This window comes from Balearica regulorum, chromosome 2 (genome assembly GCF_011004875.1).
Source record: "Balearica regulorum gibbericeps isolate bBalReg1 chromosome 2, bBalReg1.pri, whole genome shotgun sequence".
Lineage (NCBI taxonomy): Eukaryota > Metazoa > Chordata > Aves > Gruiformes > Gruidae > Balearica > Balearica regulorum.
Window position 1 is genome coordinate 114,232,618 of NC_046185.1, and position 23,079 is coordinate 114,255,696.

General features: G+C 41.0%; 1 protein-coding gene across 2 annotated transcripts in view; it reads right to left on the reverse strand.

The window, feature by feature from the left end:
• Window positions 1–23,079, reverse strand: part of PDE1C (phosphodiesterase 1C) — a 406,330-nt gene that overhangs the window by 314,155 nt on the left and 69,096 nt on the right. For both annotated transcript variants that reach the window (XM_075745401.1, XM_075745408.1), the window contains exons 2-3: window positions 15,758–15,808; window positions 10,451–10,622 (exon numbers count right to left, since the gene is read on the reverse strand). In XM_075745401.1, coding sequence (XP_075601516.1) covers window positions 10,451–10,622; window positions 15,758–15,808 — 223 coding nt within the window. The remainder of the gene's footprint in view (window positions 1–10,450; window positions 10,623–15,757; window positions 15,809–23,079) is intronic.

The window sequence follows — 23,079 nt, forward strand, 5'->3', positions numbered from 1 at the left end:
TCCTTGGACACACTCCAGCACCTCAATGTCCTCCCTGTAGTGAGGGGCCCAAAACTGAACACAGTACTCAAGGTGCAGCCTCACCAGTGCCGAGTACAGGGGGGATGACCACTTCCCCAGTCCTGCTGGCCACACTATTGCTGATACAAGCCAGGATGCTGTTGGCCGCCTTGGCCACCTGGGCACACTGCTGACTCATATTCAGCTGCCTATCGACCAACACCCCCAGGTCCTTTTCCACCAGGCACCCTTCCACTCACTCTTCCCCAAGCCTGTACCATTGCATGGGGTTGTTGTGACCCAAGTGCAGGACCTGGCACTCAGCCTTGTTGCACATCATACAGTTGGCCTCGGCCCATCGATCCAGCCTGTCCAGAACCCTCTGTAGGGCCTTCCTACCCTCAAGCAGATCAACGCACCCACACAACTTGGTGTCGCCTGCAAACTTACTGAGGGGGCACTCGATCCCCTTGTCCGGATCATTGATAAAGATATTAAACAGAACCAGGCCCAACACCGAGCCCTGGGGAACACCACTTGTGACCAGCTGCCACTAACTGGAGCGAACTCCATTCACCACAACTCTTTGGGTCTGGCCATCCAGACAGTTTTTTTATCCAGCGAAGCGTACGCCTGTCCAAGCCCTGAGCAGCCAGTTTCTCCAGGAGAATGCTATGGGAAATGGTGTCAAAGGCTTTACCGAAGTCCAGGTACACAACATCCACAGCCTTCCCCTCATCCACTAAGCGAGTCACCTTGTCATAGAAGGAGATCAGGTTGGTCAAGCAGGACCTGCCTTTCATAAACCCATGCTAACGGGGCCCGATCACCTGGTTGTCCTGTACTTGCTGCATGATGGCACCCAAGACCATCTGCTCCATAACCTTCCCTGGCACTGAGGTCAGACTGCCAGGCCTGTAGTTCCCCAGATCCTCTTTCCAGCCCTTCTTGTAGATGGGCATCACATTTGCTAACTTCCAGTCAACTGGGACCTCCCTGATTAGCCAGGACTGCTGGTAAATGATGGCAGGTGGCTTGGTGAACACTTCTGCCAGCTCCCTCGGGACCCTTAGCTGGATCCCATCCAGCCCCATAGACTTGTGTGTGTCTGAGTGGTGTAGCAGGTCGCTAACCATTTCCCCTTGGATTATGGGGGCTTCATTCTGCTCCCTGTCTTCCAGCTCAGGGGGCTGGGCACCCAGAGGGCAACAGGTCTTAGTGCTAAAGACTGAGGCAAAGGTGGCATTAAGTACCTCAGCCTTTTCCTCATCCTTTGTCACTATGTTTCCTCCCGCATCCAATGAAGGATGGAGATTCTCCTTAGTCCTCCTTTTGTTGCTAATGTATTTATAGAAACAAACAAAAAAGCACTAAGTACATTTTTTTTTTCTGAAAACCACAATAAGCAAATATGTAAAGCCCAAGCAACACAAAGAAAACTTACATTTTGGGTCACGGCTTGCCAACACCATCCTCAGATGCTCAGAAAGTGTCTTGGCTACGTTAGAATCAGCATTAAAGCAGCAAAGAAAAAAGGTAAACAGTTAAAGGCTGTACTGATTCAAAGTTTGCAAGATTCACGGAGTTTTTATGAAAGCCAGCGGGCATTCCTCAGATGGGAATTTGCTGTGTCTAGCCCAGGACACTTTGATAACATATTATTTGACAGCATCTCTCATGATTCAGCAAAAACACTCTGCCAAGTTTATCAGATTTACAACATTAATCAACAAATATGCAAATTTCAGTGTACAAGCACTGTTTCGAAATACCAAGCCACATACTCAGCTGCAGTAAATCAGTGTAACTCCACAGAAGTCAACAGGGTTTTATGCCAATTTACACCAAATTTGGCCCACTGTATTTACACTACTACACTCTAATTCTTTTACTCAAGTACTGCTGACATTGCAGATAATTATATTATGAGCAACTTTAAAACAATTTAGTAAGTGAAGAAGCCCTCAAAAGGAGGTACAGTGCCATAAGAGGAATCCAATTTTCTCAACATCTCATCTTCAAAATGAATCCGAATATTACTTCATTATGAATATTACTTCATTATTCACTGTTCAGAATTAGGGCAGACTTAATTATAACTGCTACAAGAAGCCAGCAGGATAACAAGCATCATTTTGATTCAGGAGCAGATACTATTGGTGACAATTATATGACAAAAATCAATCTTGAGGCACTAAGTACTGCAAATAGATATGTTTTCTTCATCTTAGAAACTGCAACTACAGATGCTCACACTGATCTAAACGAGGGTTGCGCACATCATTTCAGAAGAAGGAAAATAAGCTTCGGATAGTTTTACTTTTTACAATAAACACTCTTCAGCTTTCTTTGTTTTTTTAAAGTTACAATGTCTAGTCTGGTCCTTTTACAGCTGAGCCAAGAGAAAATTTGGTCTGACAAGTGCTCACATGAAAGAGGAGACAGATCAAAGGTACATATATAACAGAAGGATTCACTGGGCACAAATAGGGACTCAAAGCCCATATTCCTGGGTCAATTTCCACACCTTAAAATGAAGGCCCTTCCACCAAAAGACTATACAAGATTGCTTTTCGCCAGAGTAAGAGCAGCACTGACAGCAAATTTAGAGTATAGGCCTGGTTTCAAAACAACCTGAGTCAATTTATAAAGTTTAGATCAATTTATAAAGTTCAGATGGAAACCAAGTAACACATGATAGTTTTAGCAGTCTTGCTGTGAACACTTCAGTAGATTCAGATCCAAAAATTATTGGAACTAAAAATAAATGTCCCAATCTGCAAACTACAGACACCATGGCTCTGACATCAGCAAGTGCTGAGTACTCAGATGGATAGTGTGATAATTTCCAAATGAGACCTTTCTATTACATAAAATAGTTTCTAGAAATTGCCAGCAGACAGCTTAACATGCAAAAACCAGATAAAGAACAGTCATTAGCAAGTTATGTGGGTAAGGGGTGTTGACAGTTCGCAGCAGCTTTACTTACCTAGATGTTGCTATATGTCTGCAAAGCCACTGGTAGGCTGGGCTGCAAATTTCTGGCAAAAGAATTTCCAGCAAAATACAGTAGTTACCAAAAATCATTTTGCATGGGGAGGCAAACTGGACAAAACCTTCATCAGAAACCACAGAGTCAAGAGAGATACACAGAGCAGAGGGTGCAAACAGGTGATTCTGAGAACCTAGAGCCTAGTGTTAATAGCATTCCCATGGGAATCAACAATTTGGTTTATTGGTTAGGTGACACCTGCAACAGGTATGGGGATTTCCAGAGTGCCCCATGTAAATGTTTAGTGTAGATTCTCTCTTGGGTTGCATTAAAAAAAAAAATAATCTCGAATTCGTATTTCAATGCATAAATGGCTAGTATTTTCCCATGACAGAATACAGTTTTCTCCCCAGATCTGATTGTCAACTCAATTAACTGGAGCTACGTATCCCTTTTTCCTCCTCCTTCAGAGCTCTTCACATTAAGAAGAAATGCAGAACACTAGTGAAGATTAAGCTCTTCTTTATCAGCGTTAAGATTATTTTGGGTTATTTCATGATTGCTATTGTTATTCACTTCAAAATACTCCTGAACTCTTACTTGCATGTTTTGTGGTCTCAAAACCAACCAAATCTGCCCCTGATTGGATCTGGAGGATGTTTTACCACATCCTTTACGAAAACATCACAGTATAACATACCACTTCACTGCCATCAGCCAACCATTTAAAAGCAGATGAAACTGTATAGGAATTTTCTTGGAGTGCCTTTTTAATGTTTGTTGCTTACGCAAATTAAAGAACTCAAGATAAAGCTTCAGCAATTGATTAGTCAAAGACTTTTTTTATCTCTGCTCATCACATTCCCTCTGACTGCCAAGAATAAGAAAGCCACTATCCCATTTTCTCATTGGGAATGAAATATATACCATGACAGTCTTAATTTAATAACAGGATGAGCAATTTACAGCCCACAGGGCATACACAGACTGCCAGGACAATAAACCTGTTCCAGAGCCTGTATCCCCTCCTCCCAAATGCCCTTCAAGTGCAGACCACAGGCTGGAGGAATAGGCCAGGTGGCCACCAGCCCCCTTCTGGTGCTTTTTTGCCTGAAGGTCCAGCTGCTCCTCCTCATTAGGTGACACACCACGAGAGTCAATTCACACCAGGAAACCCTGGACCTCTGCATGCGCACAGAAAGACCACGCCGGCTGTAACCACGTGGCAGGAGGGGAGTGGATCATGACATATAATTCACTTAATCTATCAGAATAAGATATGTGGTCCACTCTACCAGGGTGATTAGGCATGATTTGTAGCGTAATAGTACTGACAATAATACCTTTTGTTAGCATCAGTTATAGTACTCAAAGCTGCAACTCAAACTACAACTGGCTTTTTACACACTTGTGCTTTACACCTTTCCTACCTTCCCCATAGCAACACATTCTGTGACCTGCCATGTCTCCTGCCGCTCTACTCTCCATGGGCTTCTCTTCCAAATATCCCCCTGCCTGCTTGCATGCTCACACATGGCGCCTGGTTCACAGCTACACATGCGCCAGTTAGCTAGAGAAGGACATTAGCGCTGGTCAGACAGGCAGCAACTCTCAGAAGTCAGCTTTTTTCTCTCCTATCCATTCTTTCAGTGGAACCCTTTTTTATCCTACCATCAGTTTTCACAAAATAGGTAGGAACTAAGTACCTTTGAGATGTCTACCATTCTGTTAAGCTACTGATCAAGCTTAGCTATATTTAAGAACTTAATGGGAGGGCTGACTAAGAGACATACAGCAATTTCCTTCAGAAACCAGGCTAAAAATTATGTCAGTAGGAACTGCAAGACATCCCAGTCTGATATTAATCTCTTATGGTAGAGATAACTAAATAGTGCATTATTAAACACTTCCTTATCAGGATAAAGACTAGCCTTAAATTCATGTATTTTCTTATATACAACTCCCTGCCCATATACAGTTTCTTCTGTAAACCTGCAAGGAAGACTGGGCTGGCAAGTTCAGTAAGCCAAACAATTAGTCACAGCCCCTGGAACAGCCTTGTACACCCACAAGTGCTGCACAGATATTTGAGACACTTGTGGTTGTACAGGTATACCATGCCTGGATTTAAAAATATGTCTACCCTCCGCATGTGGGGGGGGCTAGCCTAGTCCATGTCAAGGACTGAGGGTGATCTGTACGCTTAAAAAGCCAGAATTGGAAGCCTTGCACAGCTGCAAAACAAAAGCTCAGAGTTTATTATGGTACAAGATTCAGGTGACATACATCAGGCAGACAAGTGTGGTCAAGGACAGGCATTGGTCAGTTCTGAAAGCAAAACTTCTTTATTACCAGGACTTTGTTTATCCATGGAGCTTCAGCTCAAACTCTCATTCCCATTTTGGAAGTGGATTTGTTGCCTGCCTTTCAGGGGCACAGCTCTGTTAGGACACCTACAGTCCATCTGAATTTCTCAGCTTGGGTCTTTTGATGTATCTGATATTTACAGGGACAGAATTGCTGGCTTTGCTTGTCATCAATAATACATCTATCCTGTGAAGAACAAGAAGACTGTGATGATAAAAAAAAAAAGTCCATTTCTCTTTCAACTGCCTGAAAAAAACACCTTCCTCCTGGACCCGTGTGGATATACGCAAAGAGAGAGAGAACACAGCCTTTGAACAGTAACTGGTATAAATCTTTCTCCTCTGATCATTCCCCCTCTGACTCATAAATCTTAATCTAGCAAGAAACAAGTGCATAGCTCGCTCAAAGCATAACACGCACCTAGAAGGCAGGCACAATTAAAAGGAGAGAGACAAACGCAAGAGCCATTTCCTTAATGAACAGAAGGCTTTTCACTTCTTATTCATCATAATGGTTATCAATAAATAACAGGAATAAGCAACAGGTTTGAACAGAACATAGATGAATTTAAGTTTAATGTAAGTAAAGTACCTTATAATAAGTCTGGATTGAGAAAGATGTTGAGAAGGGTGTTTTCAGAGACACTGCTTACATTTTAATGTTTAGTATGACCTGGGTCTGCTATAGATGGGTATAAAAACCAATGAGAAAGCATCTCTCATGTTTCCAGCCTTGCACAGTTTTTTCCTTTTTTTAACAAGTTAGGGCAAGTGAGACTCATCTCATTTTTGTGTGTGTCTCATTTTTTAAAAAACAAGAAAAAATCCAAATAAAAAAGCAATAAACAAATACTGAGACCTGGGAGAGAGGGAGTACGGGCTTTGTTCTACCCCAGGACTAGCCCTCAACTCCTGCTCTTCTGCAGTCACGGCCATGGCTCTCCTGCACAGCATCACCTCCCTCTCTGACATTCAGACCTCACATACGAGGCTTGGGTAGCTACAGCCGAGCTTTGGCACTGCCCAGAGAGCATGAAAACGTGAGAGGTGGTAAAGGAGGAGAGTCCTGTAGGTCTCTCTCCACCACGTGACTGGAGATGGGCTCTTGCTTGACTCAGGCAAGGTAGGGGGGGAAAAAAGTCTCATACCCCTTATTGCCATTGATGCCACCTTGACCCACACGATTGAGGCTCGTGCACTGACTCCCAGCATGTGGTGCTGTGACCAGTTTTCACATTTGGAGCACTGCATTATCACCTCTATCCTGTAGACCAACTGGCCAATAGCTGGCATGAGCAAGAGTTTACATCACCCACAACCAAACCAGAAATACAAGAAGATTAGCTGCCAGCGTGATTTAAGATTCCCAAAGTAGCACTGAAGCAAATAAGGAAAGGAAAGCAAAGCAAACTGTTCTTGGAAAGATTAAGGAACTTTGCAGCTGACATAGGGAAACCAGCTATCAAGATAAGCAGGGATGCTACCAGTCTCAAGCTAAAAGCTGGAAATAATTTGAAAGGTGACAGAAACTAAGAACCCATGCAAGCCTTGAGCTTAAAAACACTCTGACCTTGAAGGAACTGAATCTGCCTTTCTGGTTCCCGTGGCATATGGCCTTGGTAACAGACAACATAGATCACTTGCTACTTCAGCACAGCTTCATAGGTATCCAGTAAGGCTTGTCTGGTACAGGATGGAGGGTCTTTGCCTCATTTGCTGACTGTTCAGCTGCCTGCTACCCTGATTTATCACTTTGGAAACACTCCCACCCCAAGCCTCTACATGCTAAATAGAGCCAGCTGGACTACTCCATGATTCCAGACCAACTTCAGCTGTCACACAGGCCCTGGCCCAGGATGGGAGGTTGCACTGAATGTTTTGTCTCAGATGAGCATCTCCATTCTTCCCTGGATGTCTCAGTCACCTTGTACCACAGGATCTCTCCTGCCACAAAATCCAGCACATCCCATAAGCACCACTACAGTCACATATAACCCAATGCAGTGTCCCACGACTTCAGACTCAAAATAACACTCCATCTCTTCCGTAGATCAAAACCAAACAAGTCTAGGAGAAATCATGATGTTTTGGACACGTCAGGTTTTCAGCTGGAGCAGTGCCAACCCTGGTGACTTGGTTCACTTTGTTGCATAAAGTGTGAGTCAAGAAGCTAATTACTTCTGTGTGTCTAATTATATTTTTTTTACCTTGTCAAAAGGGGATAATCTGCCATTCTCTATACTCAACTGTATTTTCAAATGTAATTCAAATTGGGCCCCCCTGCCTTTACTAGACAAATAGACTAAATGCCAGTGAGAATGGATTAAAAAAAAAAAAATCTGTATTTTAAGCACTGCAGTAGTAAAACTAGTCAAGACAAAATTACTTATAACTGTTCACTCAGTGCAATACTGCAAACAAGAAGATACTACAAACTTTTGATTTCCTCTTTAGAAAGGTATTCAACCTTGTTTAGACCAATCTTGTGCTTGTTCTTGGTATCTTCAGAAAAGAGATAGTAAAATAATTGTATCAGAAAAATCAAGACCATCAGAACACTGTTTAATTATAGAGAGACCATGCACTATACTCATTTGGGGTGTAGAGAGTGGGTTAGTTTCACTTGGTTTTTTGCTTTACATCTTAAAGCTGGATCATTGCTCCAGGGAAAGTACGACTGAAATGACCAAAATAATCACATTCCCCCTTTTATGTTTAAATGTGTTTCAAGCTCATATCTAGATGTTGAACAAAATCAAATATAGATCTCTTTCTAATTTTCCAAGCTATAGAACAGTAAGTACTGCACAGTAGAAAACAAGATCTAATACAAGAGGTGGCAACTGGGATTTCATGCTGCTTATATGTATTCACATAAAAAGATATGCAATCACAAGGAAGTGTGACTCATTTGACACTGGAGAGACATTTTCTTTTTAACTATGCATGAAAGGGATAGTATTGCCATACGCTGCTCTAACAGCAGTGAATCAGAAGTAGTAGGGGAGTCGCTGCATTTTACAGTTTGCAGCGGTCACGTTCGAAAACAAGGCCTGGTTCCTTCTGTAAAATCAGCTCATACAAGCCCAACATTGCTCCACACATACCCTGAGATTCAGCCACCAAATGCCTAGTAAAGACATGCTGGACTGGACAACTTGTAAAGCGCATTTCATTCCCCAAAAGGCAACAGTTGAGCAAGATCTTCCACTAGCGTCTAGTAAACAAGGAACAAGGAAAGCCCATGCTTGCCAGGCAGTCACTGGCACTCAGAGACACCAGTCAAACCCTGTCAAGGAAGCACCTGAAGATCATTACCCACAGAAGACCCTGATGAATCAAACTTGCAACCCATCATACCAAAGATGCTATTGCCTCCTAAGCCCCAGTTTGGACCATAATAACAACAAGATCCCGAACCAACTAAAAGTATTGGAGTGGTTTTGTTTTCTCATGTCTTTAGACAGTAATTGCAATGTACTTTCCTACCTTCCACTCCTCTGCATAGCCCTTAAACACACACGGGGCTTCCTTTTGTTATAAAGCTAGACAGGTACAATTTACTTTGTAGCAACAATTTGTTTGGATTTCCATCTATAAAAGTCCCCCAAAATGCCACACTGCACAGTAATTTCTATACTGATGAAATACAAAGGTTCTGTAATATTTATAAAGCCATTTAAACTACATTAGCAAAACTATTTTGCTAAATTACATTTTCCAAGTCATCAGTCCTTATTATGCTATATATAAGCTCACTTCTTCCAAGAGTCACCCCTACTCACATAATCAAATCATGCCATTTGAAACGCTGTGACATTATTTTGTCATATAAAATGGCTGAAATTATCTTGACGATGGCAATGTAAGGATTGCTGCTACCCAGAATTTGTTATGAGAAGAAGTGAAAGCTGAAAAAGAGTTAGATCTATTGAAATCATAGATTTTAAATATCAGAGACACAAAGTGTTTAAAAGCCATTAAATACCACAGGTCATCATAAAAGGAGGATCCAGGTTCTGAAACACTTGTCCTGAATCATTTCAATGGAAATATTAGAGTGAAAATGTGCTATGGAATTACAGGATTTATTTATATAAACTGACATAAACTCACTTTATGGTAATATGTTTTTAAATGTCAAGCAGTATAAATAAGATATTTGAAATTACTACCTAATATAATGACTTAAATAAGTACCTTCAAAATAATGATTATATGAAGATTGAAATAAGTTTGACAGACTGAAGTGTAATCAAAATCACTATAGTCAGAGAAATTTATCCAAAGAAAAATCCATTTTATGCTTGCATACATGTGCATTTAATATAGAAGTAGAGCATACCTTTTCAACAACAAAAGCTCAAAAACACTTTGGAAAAAAAAATCAATTCTGCCACTCACTTTACTTTTGCTGGGTATATCAATTTTCACATTTTGCTCAAACATCCAGTGTATGCACATGGCTTCTCTATTTTACCTCATTTTGAGAAAATTATTTTCAGAAAACATGCCTCCAAGAAATGTCTGACAACTGTACATCCAACATGATTAAATAAAAGAGAGGAAAACCTAGCAATAGATACATCGCACACTTTACAACAGCAACAATTGGTTGCTTGCAAGCCCCTGGCCAGAATCATTCTCCTTGACAAAATAAATTAATGCTAGACAGTTCTCAAGACATTACATCAACAGAAAAAGGTTTAGCTCTCCCTTGCATCAATAAAGCATATCATCTGACCTGAAGTGCAAGTCTGCATCACTAAACCACTTTCAAATGAAACAATACCAACCTTCAAAGACATCTTCATATAATGAGCTGTCTTTGTTGACCATTTCGACGAGTTACAGACTTTATATCTGTCTAGTTCATAATCTTTTAAGAAAGCTAACGAGGTCTGAGAAGTGAAAGACAAGTCCAGTCAGTATTATTTATGGACCTCTTTTTTCACTCTTGTTCAGTACAGAGATACGCAGCAGCATTGCTAAATCCTTCAGTATCGATTTCTCCCACCAAACCCACATTGCAGATTAACCTTAAAAAGATATCCACTCAAGGATAAACAAAGTAAACTCATGTCCCTCAGACCTGAAAGATGTTTTCACCAACGCCTCAGGACTGTCCACTGGTGGTAGTTCATCCGCTAAGATTTCTTCAGGAGGTCTAGGGTCACTGATGATGGTCGGTTTTGGCCTTTCCTTGAGGTTGCCAGTCAGCCCACCAATAATGGTGTTCCACAAGCAGTTTTGTGATTTAGACCCTGCAAAAACAGAGAGCCAGAAGGAAAATAAATTCATAGGCCCATCGTCTGGAAGACAAAGATTGTCTATTATCTTTTCTCCTTTGCATCACCACAGTTTGGGATTAAGCCTGAAAACCTGAAGTAAAGCTGGAATTGGAAATAAACACCAACGTTCAGGTCATTCCAAATCCAAGACTGTAATGCTTCCCACAAAAAGGTTTGATTACAGAACATGGAGTTTTCACGTCTTGATAAAAAACATCCTCTCCACATTATACTTAGATTACAGCTTAGCAGGTATTGATATGGCTGTATTTTAAGCCAAAGAACTAATCAAAAAAACAAGGTACCGAATCAATACAATATTAATTGTTGATTCTCTTAGACTAAAGTTAATAGTGGTTAAATTGCAGATTAAAGATATCACTGAAGGACTAGTATCAGAAAACACATTTCTGTTGAAACTTCAACTTGTCTCAATAGACATTCAAATGCAAAAATATTTATATGGATGATCTTTTTACATTTATTTAGAAGTGTCACCAGGTGCCTCTTGCATGTCATTTAGAGAACCCATCCTCATCTGTAAGTCTAGTTCCACTGACAAAGTACAATTAGCATCCTTCAGTCAGATCTCTTCCCCGCCCCTTTGGAGAAGAGAATAAGTAACTTACATTTCATAAAATTTAAGTATCCGGTTCATATTTTCAAAAGTTTCCAAATGGCTTCAGAATAAATTAGGCATTTCCAAAAATCCCAATGATACTACCATACTGAACACCTGTGTCACTTTCTAACTTTCAAGTATTACAGAATATACATGCATGAGTTAGCAGATCCCAAGAAGAGCAGCGAAGTACTGAAATCCTGATTATTTCAGTTAAAAGACTTTCCACAACAGAGGTGCAGCAAGCATTAATCTTACTGGATTCCAAAGTAATAAGATGTACCAACTCTGCTAGTAGTCATTCTCCATCAAAAAAATCTCAATCAAAAAAAAATATGAGCCTCCATACTCATAGGCCTCTCTGCTCTTAATTGTTAGCAGCTATCTAATGTGCAAGGACTGTATTTACCCAGATTTACAGACAGCTTTGACATCCTGTGTCAAGTTCTGTGCTACAATAGCTAGTCCAAAGTCACCTAATGTCTACACAACAGCTGCAGAAATAAATGCAACATCAATACTTCTTTATTATTCAAGGACTTACGATGCTATGGGAATACCACTGTTTCTATTCTTTAGACTACCATCCAAATTTCCCAAAATTTCTTACTTTTACTTGAAAAGGTAAACACTTGTTTTCCCATTCTGTAAGGGATGTGAGAGTTTTAAATTATCTGACCATACAGGCCACCAGTGATATAGGGAATCACAGTATTTTTGGCTCTAATATGTTGAGAGGACTACTTCTTTTGCAAAAGTATGGCCTACTCAGAATAGGTAGAATAAGAAGTTTACTTATCAACAAAGAAAAATAAGTTGCTATCCAGCCATACATACTGCACACTAAGACCAGAGAACAGGACAGCAACACTTGTAGAAAAAAGCTGATGTGTACCATTGAAATCATATTTTGTGGAAAAGAGGCTCTCTGAAGCCACTTTTATAATTTTCAGGTTTTCCCCAATTACTCCAAGGAATCTGCTGAGTTTCCCAAACCACCACTGTCTCCCTGTTTCCTCAGATCTACCCTGTCTTTAATTCCACAAGCCCTCCAGCTTGTCAGGCGCAGAATAACTTCATGGTCCAGGAAAGAGGCATAGCAGCCTTTTTCCTGCACTTACTAGATATTAATAAGTAGCTCACTGTTTGCACTATCACTGAAAACCACCAGCAACAGGTTAACTAATTGCCACTGAAAACCATATCATCACTAAAATCAAACCTTTATTTTTTTCTCCTTTTTTCTTTAAACAAAAACATTGCAAGAAAAACAAGCACTTATCTCAGTCAATACATTTTCCCCCCCCTATATTCTCATACACCCTTTATCCTCCAACATGAATATCCCTCCCACACAGCTTTCTCTTGCAATTAGATCTAGGCTGTAGACCCAGACCTCCTTGTCTCTTCTGAAGATAAACAGCAGCCAATCAGACAGCTGACATGAATTAACCAGCTTCAGGAGAGCCATGAAGTGCCATGCCCACCTGTCCCAGTCAGTGTTCAGCCTGCCCACAGCTATGCTCAGGTGAAGGGCATTTGGCAAATGATTGTTTTACTTACTGGGCCTGCCTGAGCTGCCAGCTGCCTGAAATGATGAAAGCCTGATGAACTTAAATCCCCACAAAGACTAATGGCAGAGTGGTACTTGTAGCAAGATGACATAGTGAGATATCAGGTACCTTAACTGCTGCTAAAGGCAGTAGTAACCTCTTAAATTCAAAGTCTCCTAAATAGATTGGAATTTGACTTTTAAGAGTACAGGAGATCGGGTAGCCTTAGCATAGGAATGAGTAACACTTAACTCAATTTTAATTTCAAATCCTTGTGAATAAGGGTAAATATTTGCAAAAATGCTTCTCCTTCATTTTATTGCACCCTGTCAAAGATGATTATAGCTGAGCTAGAGGCAAAAGCAAAATAGGTTTAGGTGTTATAATTTAAAAAGCAGAACTCTGCTTAAAGAATCTGTGGGTAGGTGTTCAAATACTTTTGTAGAGCCTGAAAATATTGTTACACCGCACGCCTAGCTACCTGGAGCACCGATAACCACACAACTACCATTACCGTTGCCTTACTTAACAACACCAGCAGCTTTTCCCTCTTCTTTGTTCCTGAATTAAAGGGGAAACAGCTACATGCTCCAGGGAGCTGCAGACAACAATCAGGATGGACAAGGCTCATCTGGGTTTCAGTAGGTTATCTCGTGTTTGGGTGCATGCACAGAAAGTTAGATCAGGTAAATAAGGTCAGCCAAAATGGGTATGGTTTGTTAAGTGTTCAGTGACAGCCCAACTGTGATCCCACTGAAATCTCTGAGGGTTTTACTGTTGACCTCAAGTGGGCAGCTGTTACAGAGCAATGGAAATCTTGTTCTCTGTTGTGAAGTTAATACGTGCCTTTGAATTAATCACTCGAGTGAATGCAAAAGGCACGATCCAGGAAGATACCCGGTTTCTGGTTTGTGACTCAGACACAAGGATAATGGCGATAATCCTCTATAACTTCAGTTATTGCTTGAATTCTTGTCCTCAAATGCTGCAGCTTTTTCTGCCATTCAGTCAGGATGTTTTTGAATGCTTGATCTGCACTCCACTGTTTGTTCAATGGAACATGGTATGGTACAGTAGGTTATAGTACTCAGCATAAATTTGGGCATCAGTCATTTAACTCATGTTAGCACAGTACATGCCTCAGACATTTCCCTCCTTTCTGTAATACAGTTCCCATTCTAATCTTCCTTCCCATTCCCACAGAGTTATCACCTTATACTGCTTGTGACTACACAGTCATCATTAATGATACCCTATGAGAAGCTAGCTGGATTATTAAATCCTCAACCTGACTCCCAGATCACTAAATTTAACTCCTAACAGTGAAGGTCTGGTTTACACTTTGAATTATCTCCCTTCATCCCTACATTATGCCTCTGTGACTATTTCCCAGCCAGGCTCATCTAAGCGTTCCTCTCTACATTGCATTTCTGTTAGTGTCAAATAGCCTGCCTCCTTGATCTTACCTCCACGCTTAATCCCATGCAGCACTTGGTCATACCATGAGGCCTTATAAGGGGGTATCCTGTGCTTTCATTCAGCTGATGGCCATCCACTGGTCTGTTCTCTTCCATGTAATGCCAAGCACCCCTAATTCTGCAAATAAGGCTTGGCTGCCTGGTTGAGAGCCATGATTAAAGCAGGAACAGAACCTGGTTCTTCCTGGGTCTCAGGAAGACACACATTCACCAAAAATCAAGTTATTATGAATGTCAGGATCAGAACTGAAACACCAGCTCAGTTCCAAATATCATGACATTATGCTTGACCTACTTATCATGCAATATTGCAGCAGTCCTCGTAACCCAAATATCCAGGAATAAACAGGACTTGGGCTGAATCTTCCAACTCTGTACCTAGTATTCAGGAACCATAATGGACAAAAAGTGGAGTGATAAAGAACTTGAAAGTGTTTGCATTTACATTTCTCTCCACTATGATTTCCTTTGCCATATGCATTTTCAGGGTCGAACCAGCCAGGATTGATTAATAGACCCCCTACTAAGCTTTATTGTTTACAACGTGAAGGAAAATAAACCCTAAATCAGGAATAAGGAATGCCAGTACAATTTTCTCTCAGTCCTGCTCAATCTACTCCATCACCTTTTAAGTCACTACATGCAACAACAGATTTCGTAGCCACAAAAGCTCCTTCTACATTATGCACCTTAGCTACCTATGTGAGGTATGGTAAGCTCAGAGTGCCATCCTGTGACTGTGTGAAATACTGCATCATAGATGTAAATTATTTTGATGTTTTGATCTGCACCATCCATGATGATGGCAAATGCTCCCTTTTAATGATGAGAAGGGGATTTTTTCCCCGCTAAGTGATCACAAGTCATCGTGAAACTGCATGCATTATGAACAAGATTTCCTGTCTTCATCCTCATTCCTACATATTTTGTCATGTGTGCTCTTAATAATTCATATGGTCAAAGTCATGGTCAGTTGGTGCTACATTAGCAGATGAACCTTTTGTTTTGTTCAAATTTGGGTCACTTATTTCAAATCCCAATCCATACCTTTAGTTCCTAACCTTGTTGTATGAAGCAAAAGGTGATGGAGGAGCTATCAGTAAGGTTTAATTACTTTTTCATTAGCTATTTCTAACACTTGACCCAAATCTCTGTGGCCACTGTAGTCAACTTCAGCTGGCTTTGCAACACTTATATTGTTATAACTTTTTATCCTTGAAACAATAGTAAGGCCACAAATCCTTCCATTATTTTAAATTCGCATCAACTCTGTTCAGTAAGACTGAATTTCTGTAAGTGTCTTCTTCAACTAAGTACCATGGTTCCTCAGTTTAGAACTGTAAATGAACTGTAATAACAGGGCAGACATAATATGAGATTAAAAGACTTATTAAATGTGTTTATTTCTACAATAGACATAGAAATCAACCAGTTAAAATAAAAAAGGCTACTTACGGGCAAATCGTGAAAGTGGTCGTGCATTTTTGTCACCTGTCTCGTTTGCAACTGAAAGGAAAAAATACAGAGAAATAAAAAGCATTAAATTTAAATGTTACATTAAGATTAATGATAATACCAATTCCCATACATATAAAGGAGGGAAGACTGTTCACAGTAACAGCAGCTGGATATATATGTATACACACTCATAGATATAATACTTTCTTTAATGGCACCAAATGTATTACTTTGCATGTTTGTTTGTCTGTCTGTCTGGTTCAGTTTGGCTTTCAAAGTCAGCAGGGCACACCACAGGCACCTGCAAACATTGTCTTGTCCCACATAATAATTGAATCATATAATTGCTTAACATTCAAGCACTAGGCATTAATAATACAAAGCAAAATACGATTGCAGTCAACCTTACAAATTCTATTTATGTTGGACTTTTTTCCAAGTCCTAAATAAAATGTCATTTAATGAGTATGGTAAGAAAAAAGTAAGATTATTCCACCTATATAAAGAAATGCAGCAGCAATTTTGGAAGCCCAGAGGATCATTTAATAGCAAATTAAATGAAATTTAAGGATCTGTGCAAAAGAATCCTCTGACATTTGGAACTGCATATACATATACAGGATTTGGTTTTTACAAGAACATACAAATCCTGCTTTTTTTTCTGCCTCAGATTCATACTGGCATAGCTCTCAGCATTTCTGTGACCCAGCTGGTGTGCAGTTAGTCAAGAGCACGAATGACTCTTTGGGGTTCTCACAATATTAAACTACAGCTGAAAAAAGAGGAGAGGTATCAAGGAGAGGAATTACCACCCATAATGTTTTATTTTTTTGTAGCTAGAGTAATCATGAGGAACAGCATTGATGGGCACATAGGGAGGAAAGTATATTGTAAGTGTACACAGAAAACTTGCCAATTACTTGCTTACTTTAAAAATGCTGTTTTCTAGAGACAAGACCAACGAAGCTAAAAAAATCCCACGAAAGGATGCAAAATATAACCGGAACTGAGACTCACAGGGTCCTAGCAAGATAACGTCAACTAAGCTATAATGGACTTTCTGAAGCCAGAAAAGACTTTTGATGAAATTGTATTCTTTTGTCAAGTCTTAAGATTGTCCGTTTAAGCTTGGCTTCATTTAAGACTTATATCCAGTGTCACTCCAGCTTTCCCTACTTGCTCTACAATCTTTACCTGCTGATTAAGATAGCTCTAGCACTCACTTCAGTGAACAGAGGGACTCTTTAACAAATCACTGCCTCGTTTTGCTCCTATTAGCCAGTAGATGGTGCCCTTAAAACACTCTATCAGCCCGGGGAACTCGCCAGGCTAGCCGGAGTAGGGACCCTGAGATCCCAGGTCCTACAAGATGCTCTTCTTTGGCCAGACTGGTCCCTTCTGCGGTCCTAGGTATCTCTCCGTATCACAGCAGAGTCTGGGCAAATTCATAACATGCATTGATGTCTAAATTGGAGCATCAAGTGAACTATTAGATCAATGAGTAAAGAGCCTGCTGAGGGCCTTTTAACTGTGCTATTATCTGCTTTATAGTATGTTCTCCATTCTGGTGGCAGATGGCACTCCCTGGTCACCAGAGGCTTCAGATGCACACAAGGTCTCACCTTTGTGCCACCCTCCAGCTGGATGTTGCAACAAGAGCACTCCACCCAGCGTCTGTGTTTGGGCACCTCAGCTCCCAGACTCACAGCATCCAACACAACAGGTGTCGTTCACCCCCTCAAAAATAAGTATTTTCCAGTTCCAGGCTGCATAGCTTTGGTTTTGGTTGTCAGTGCTTTCCAAACATTAGATGGTGTCATATACAAAGTAATGCCCTTCCGTCTGGCATACAGCCACCTGGAGCAAAGGTGCAGGTAGAACAGCAAAGCAATGAGCAGGACAGAAAGTGCTGGGGATGCTGAACCTGCAGTATTAGCAAGTTTCCTGGTGCAAGTGAGCTAGCTGCTGCCTGGGAATTGTCTGGGACCAATGAGGTGTAGGTGAGATCTCAGGTTTGTTTAGCCTTGCATGAAAAAGGGAAAGATTCAGAAGCAAAAAGCATTTCTGCTTTTGCTCTGTGTGAAAATCTTAGAAGATTTTACTTGATGCATATATTCTGCATATATCCCCTACAGTTGTCTTACAAGAGTCTTTGGAGACACAAAGAACTAACAGACCTATGTATGTAATACATGTAAATGAGAAAAGACTTTTTTTCTGGATGGCCTGAAATCTCCTCCACCCTGTGTTTATTCAAGTTTAATAGTTATAAGCTTCTGGGAGAAAGCAGGTATGAATTAATGAAGCTGGAGAAAGAAGCTAAATCTCTGAGAGAGCAAGTCACAACCCACACCAAAGACTATTTCTGGTATTTCCAAAGATTTCCTGCACTGCTGTCTCTTCAGATATGCTTATTCTTCAGCCATACTCTACCCTTGTACACTGAAGTCTAGGCTGATTTTCTTCTCTGATTAGATGAGACTGTCAGAAGTATCAGAAGTAACTTCTGTTCCTTCAGAAAGACAGCTGTGACAGGCAGGAGACATCATCCTGTAATCATCCCATTAGAGTGAAACACTGACGTGCTCTCTGTCTCACTTGTCCAAGCAGACAACAAAATACCAGGCCTAGCCAAGTTTCTTCCATTTCAAAACTAGTATGTTGTATCATAAATGCCTGGAAAACTCAAGAGCCTTTCATTGCAATTATAAAAATATCTTCCTAGGCATGATCAGTTCTTTGATTAACACGGATCACTTGTATGCGAGTTCACCACATGCCCACTTCATGGGCAGGCTTCATTTTTTAATATCTGCCCTGTTAAATTATTTCCTACTGCTTGCCACATTTTCTGCAGAAGGTATCCATTTCACCAGTACACCCCCTCAGCCAATTTAGCTTTCAAAGATCCCTCATCAAATTTCTAGTACAATGCAAAGAAAAATATACCACTTCATAGTATTGACTCATCAAGAATGACAGACAATAGCACATCATCTATATTTTACCATTAAGTAGCTGAGAAGCTGAAAAAAGAAAGTCAGGTATTTTTTACCCACCAGTAAACACATGCTTTCAAGGAGACTTCTTTTTTCTAAATTAGCCGAAGGGCAGATGAGCTTAACTGTGTATTTCATGTTTTCTAGTAAATTTATCAAAGTGTTAGGAAGCGGAAAAGTACATTAGATAAGGTGATAACACAGATGTGTAGATAAATTTGCATTGTACATATAATCTGAATAAACTCTTCTCTGGGATTTTTCTTTTTCTTTTCTTTCTTTTCCCTTTCAATGCTACATATTTTGAACAGCATTCCTGTAAAAAAATTCTCTGGATTGCCCTAACATATCATGTCCTGGTAATCATTTCCTTTAAAACTGAGGAGAATAAAAGAGAGCGCTGTGATCTGAGACAACTGTGTCTGTCTACTTTTTACAGGCAAATCAAAGTCAGATCATCTGTGGGAACTCCAGCAGTTTTGGCTCTCAAAGACTATAATGCCATTAGATGTTTTATAAACTTATCAAGCTCTATCTTAAATGTAGCTTGTTTTTAATGTTTAGTCATCTTATGAGACTTTGCCAGAACCTGATTGCAGTGTTGGTTATGACCTATCATTTAATTTGTGTCAATTTATATCCATTTGTTCTTGCACCAGCAATCTCTTTAAGCCAAAATATTTCTTTTTTCTGGTGCTTAATCCTTCTCTGACTTGGGCACAGAAAGAATGAATTTCCCCCTTCCACCATAATTTTGTGGACTAAACACTCCATGATCAAGTTTTGCCTTACAGAATAGGTATCTTCACATCCCCTCCTCGTCTTTTTTTGAACCTCATCAGTGTCAATTCATTTTCTCACAGGTACCATATGCAAACATTAAGAAGCCTTATTCTTGCCAGGCCACACATTAGTTGTGTGCTGTGACACTCCCCTCATACAATTAACAGCCTCTCAGATCATAGCAGAAGTTTTCGTTATGAAGTCCTCATCTGCATGGTTTTTCACTCTGTACTACTTAATTTCAGCCCTTGTTGTTAGCCCCATCCTCGAGCTCACGTGGATCTTACCGTGAGACATTCAGATCCTTCCCTGTACTGGCAATGCTTGGTGTTGTCAGCAGCAATTATCAGCACTTTCCTTTTTTCTGTATCGCAGTCATTAACAAAATTTCTACACAAGATCAATCCCACGCAGGGATCTGAAGCACAATAGTATCAAAGGAAGGCTTTCCTGGTGGATTTCTGACCCATTGAGAAGATAAGGTTCCTCATAAGAAAACCTGTTCTTGGGGGATTTTGTGTCCAATAAGGAGATCAGAAAAGTCTCAGACCAAACCAATAATGCCTCATAGTGAGACAAATTCTGCTTCTGAGAATTTTTATCCAGCATTACCTAAATTGCAAGCATAGGAACCATGCAGCCAGTGCACACTTTACTAAGCTAGAGATTATGCAGGCACCTCCAGAGTCAGTCACCCAAAGAGTTTTCTAGAGTGCTCAATCCCAGTACCACACAGGAAACACCAGCAACTTAATATGATTTGAAATGCTCGTGCTGTAAACATCAACAGTACAGACAGCATAAACACACCCTATAAAACAGATCAGTAGGCTCACAAACTTACAAAAATATGCAGCAACCTTTTGCTGATAAAAAATATTGGATGACTTGACTGTCTCTCTGGACTTAAGATTCTAATTAGTTACTACAATTAAGTAATAAATCAATTACACAGATGGAAAAGGCACAATGTGTCTCTTGGATATACCCTGAAGATCACAAAACACATTTGAAACAAGAGCTATGTTTCAAAATACTTGTGGAAGTCAGGAAGCCACAATCTTCACTTACAAGTAATAACCAAGAGGCATACACCACCCAGCATTTCCTAAAATAACTCCTAATGGATTTTTGTTGCTGCTGTTTGCCTGGCAACGACACTGTACACCAAACATTGTCCTTCATTGACTGGGAGAGGAACGCCACACACAATTGATGATTCATTTTCCTTATGAAAGGATCCTTACGCTTTAGGTTATTTGTATCTGTGATGGGAAAGTTGCTTCTGCAGTGGAAAACACTTTGATCCCTCAGAAAACTGAAGATAATTGCTGCCTCCCTCTGAAGGGACTTTAAACTCCACACACAGATTTCAGAGCTTCTGTGTCTCATCGACAGCCACAGAAATGCTTTCAGAAGGGCAAGGTGTACCCAGAGGAATTGTAACAGAGAAATAGGTGCAAAATATCTGTGTGAAAAGAAGCAGGACTATTCAACACTCTGCTGAGCATCAGCCAAATTTTATTTAGAGGAAGAAGATACAAACACTCAACTTGCAAACTGAGGCCTCATTGGCGCCTAAAGACTGGACAGGCTTTAATGCTGGGTTTTGGAGATGAAGGAAAATAGCAAACACCAGCAACCACCTGGACCAAAACTACCTTCCTTGCACCAAGGCCTATGTTAAACATATTCCTAACCTCAAAACTGAGATGCCATCTTGTATAAGCTATTCAAACTATTAACATATGTTCTGCAGACTGAATATGCTCCAGCTCTCCAAGCTCACAGAACAAATGGCTCTGGTCACGCAAGCTCCAGGCTGCTCTCATTTCCAACCTCTGCCATGCCAGTCTTCAGAGTACAAAGAGCACAGCCCTTTGCTTCCCTGGCCGTACACAGATACAGACAGCTCTGGCACCCCCAGTCACCAACAGCTTGTGATGAAATGGCTTCTAAAAAAGCTGTGAATCAGGAGATGATGGAAGACGAATTATATAGATATATAGACCTTCTCCACTGCAAGATGATGAAGCTGCCTTAACTTTTGGCTTCTGGAATATGACCTTTTTTTTCTGGGTTGATTTTCTACATTTAACTGAGATTTCTTACTTCTGGTAGCTCTAACAGATTTCCCATTGTAGCAAAACACTTGCATCTTTCTCTATACATCTGGAAAGCTTGGTCACAGATTCACAGATGGGTAAGGGACCTCTAGAGATCATCTAGTCCAATCCCCATCCTAGAGCAGGATCACTTAGAGCATGTTGCACAGGATCGCATCCAGGCGGGTTTTAAATATCTCCAGAGAAGGAGACTCCACAGCCTCTCTGGGCAGCCTGTTCCAGTGCTCGGTCACCCTCAAAGTGAAGAAGGTTTTTCCTCATATGCAGATGGGACTTCCTGTGTTCCAGATTGTGCCCACTGCCCCTTGTCCTGTCACTGGGCACCACAGAGAAGAGTCTGGCCCCTTCCTCTAGGCATCCACCCTTTAGATATTTATATTATTAAGCACTGATAGTCAGTTTTCTCCAGGCTAAACAGACCCAGCTCTCTCAGCCTTTCCTCATACGAGTGATGCTCCGGTCCCCTAATCATCTTTGTAGCCCTCCGCTGGACTCTCTCCAGTAGTTCCCTGTCTTTCTTGAACTCGAGAGCCCAGAACTGGACACAATATTCCAGATGTGGCCTCACCAGGGCAGAGTGGAGCAGGAGGATAACCTCCCTCAACCTGCTGGCCACGCTCTTCTTACTGCACCCCAGGATACCACTGGCCGCCTTAACCACGAGGGCACATGGCTGGCTCATGGAGAGCTTCTTGTCCACCGGGACTCCTGGGTCCTTCTCCACAGTGCTGCTTCCCAGCAGGTCAACCCCTAACCTGTACTGGTGGATGGGGTTATTCCTCCCTAGGGCCAGGAACCTACACTTGCCCTTACTGAATTTCATATGGTTCCTCTTTGCTCAATTCTTTAGTCTGTTAAGATCTCACTGAATGGCAGCACAGCCTTCCGGTGTGTTGGCCACTTCTCCCAGCTTAGTATCATCAGCAAATTTGCTGAGGGTACACTCTGTCCCCTTGTCCAGGTCATCGAGGAATACTTTGAATAAGACCGGACTAAGCACTGACCCTGGGAGCACACCACTAGCTATAGGTCTCCAACTAGACTCTGGTCTAGATAGTGTATTTCTGTGCAGTGAATCTAAGACAGATAGATGGAAATCATAAACTATGGTATTTTTAGAACAGGATTGGGCACATGTGGGCTACCATGACTTCCAGCTCCCTTCCACTAGAAAATATATCAACAATAGCATAGTGACCAAACACATGAAAGTGGTATCAGATATGGTCACAGGACATTCTCCTGACTGGCATACCAACCAGCAATCCTTTGTCTTTGAGCTTCTTCACCTGCTCCTCCATTCTCATCGTGCTCTCCTCAACTTGTAGCACTCGAGTAGAAGTACAGCCATTGCTCGGTGAACCCAAGCACTTTTCTCTCTCTCTCATGCTTCCCACCTAGAAGCACGGGT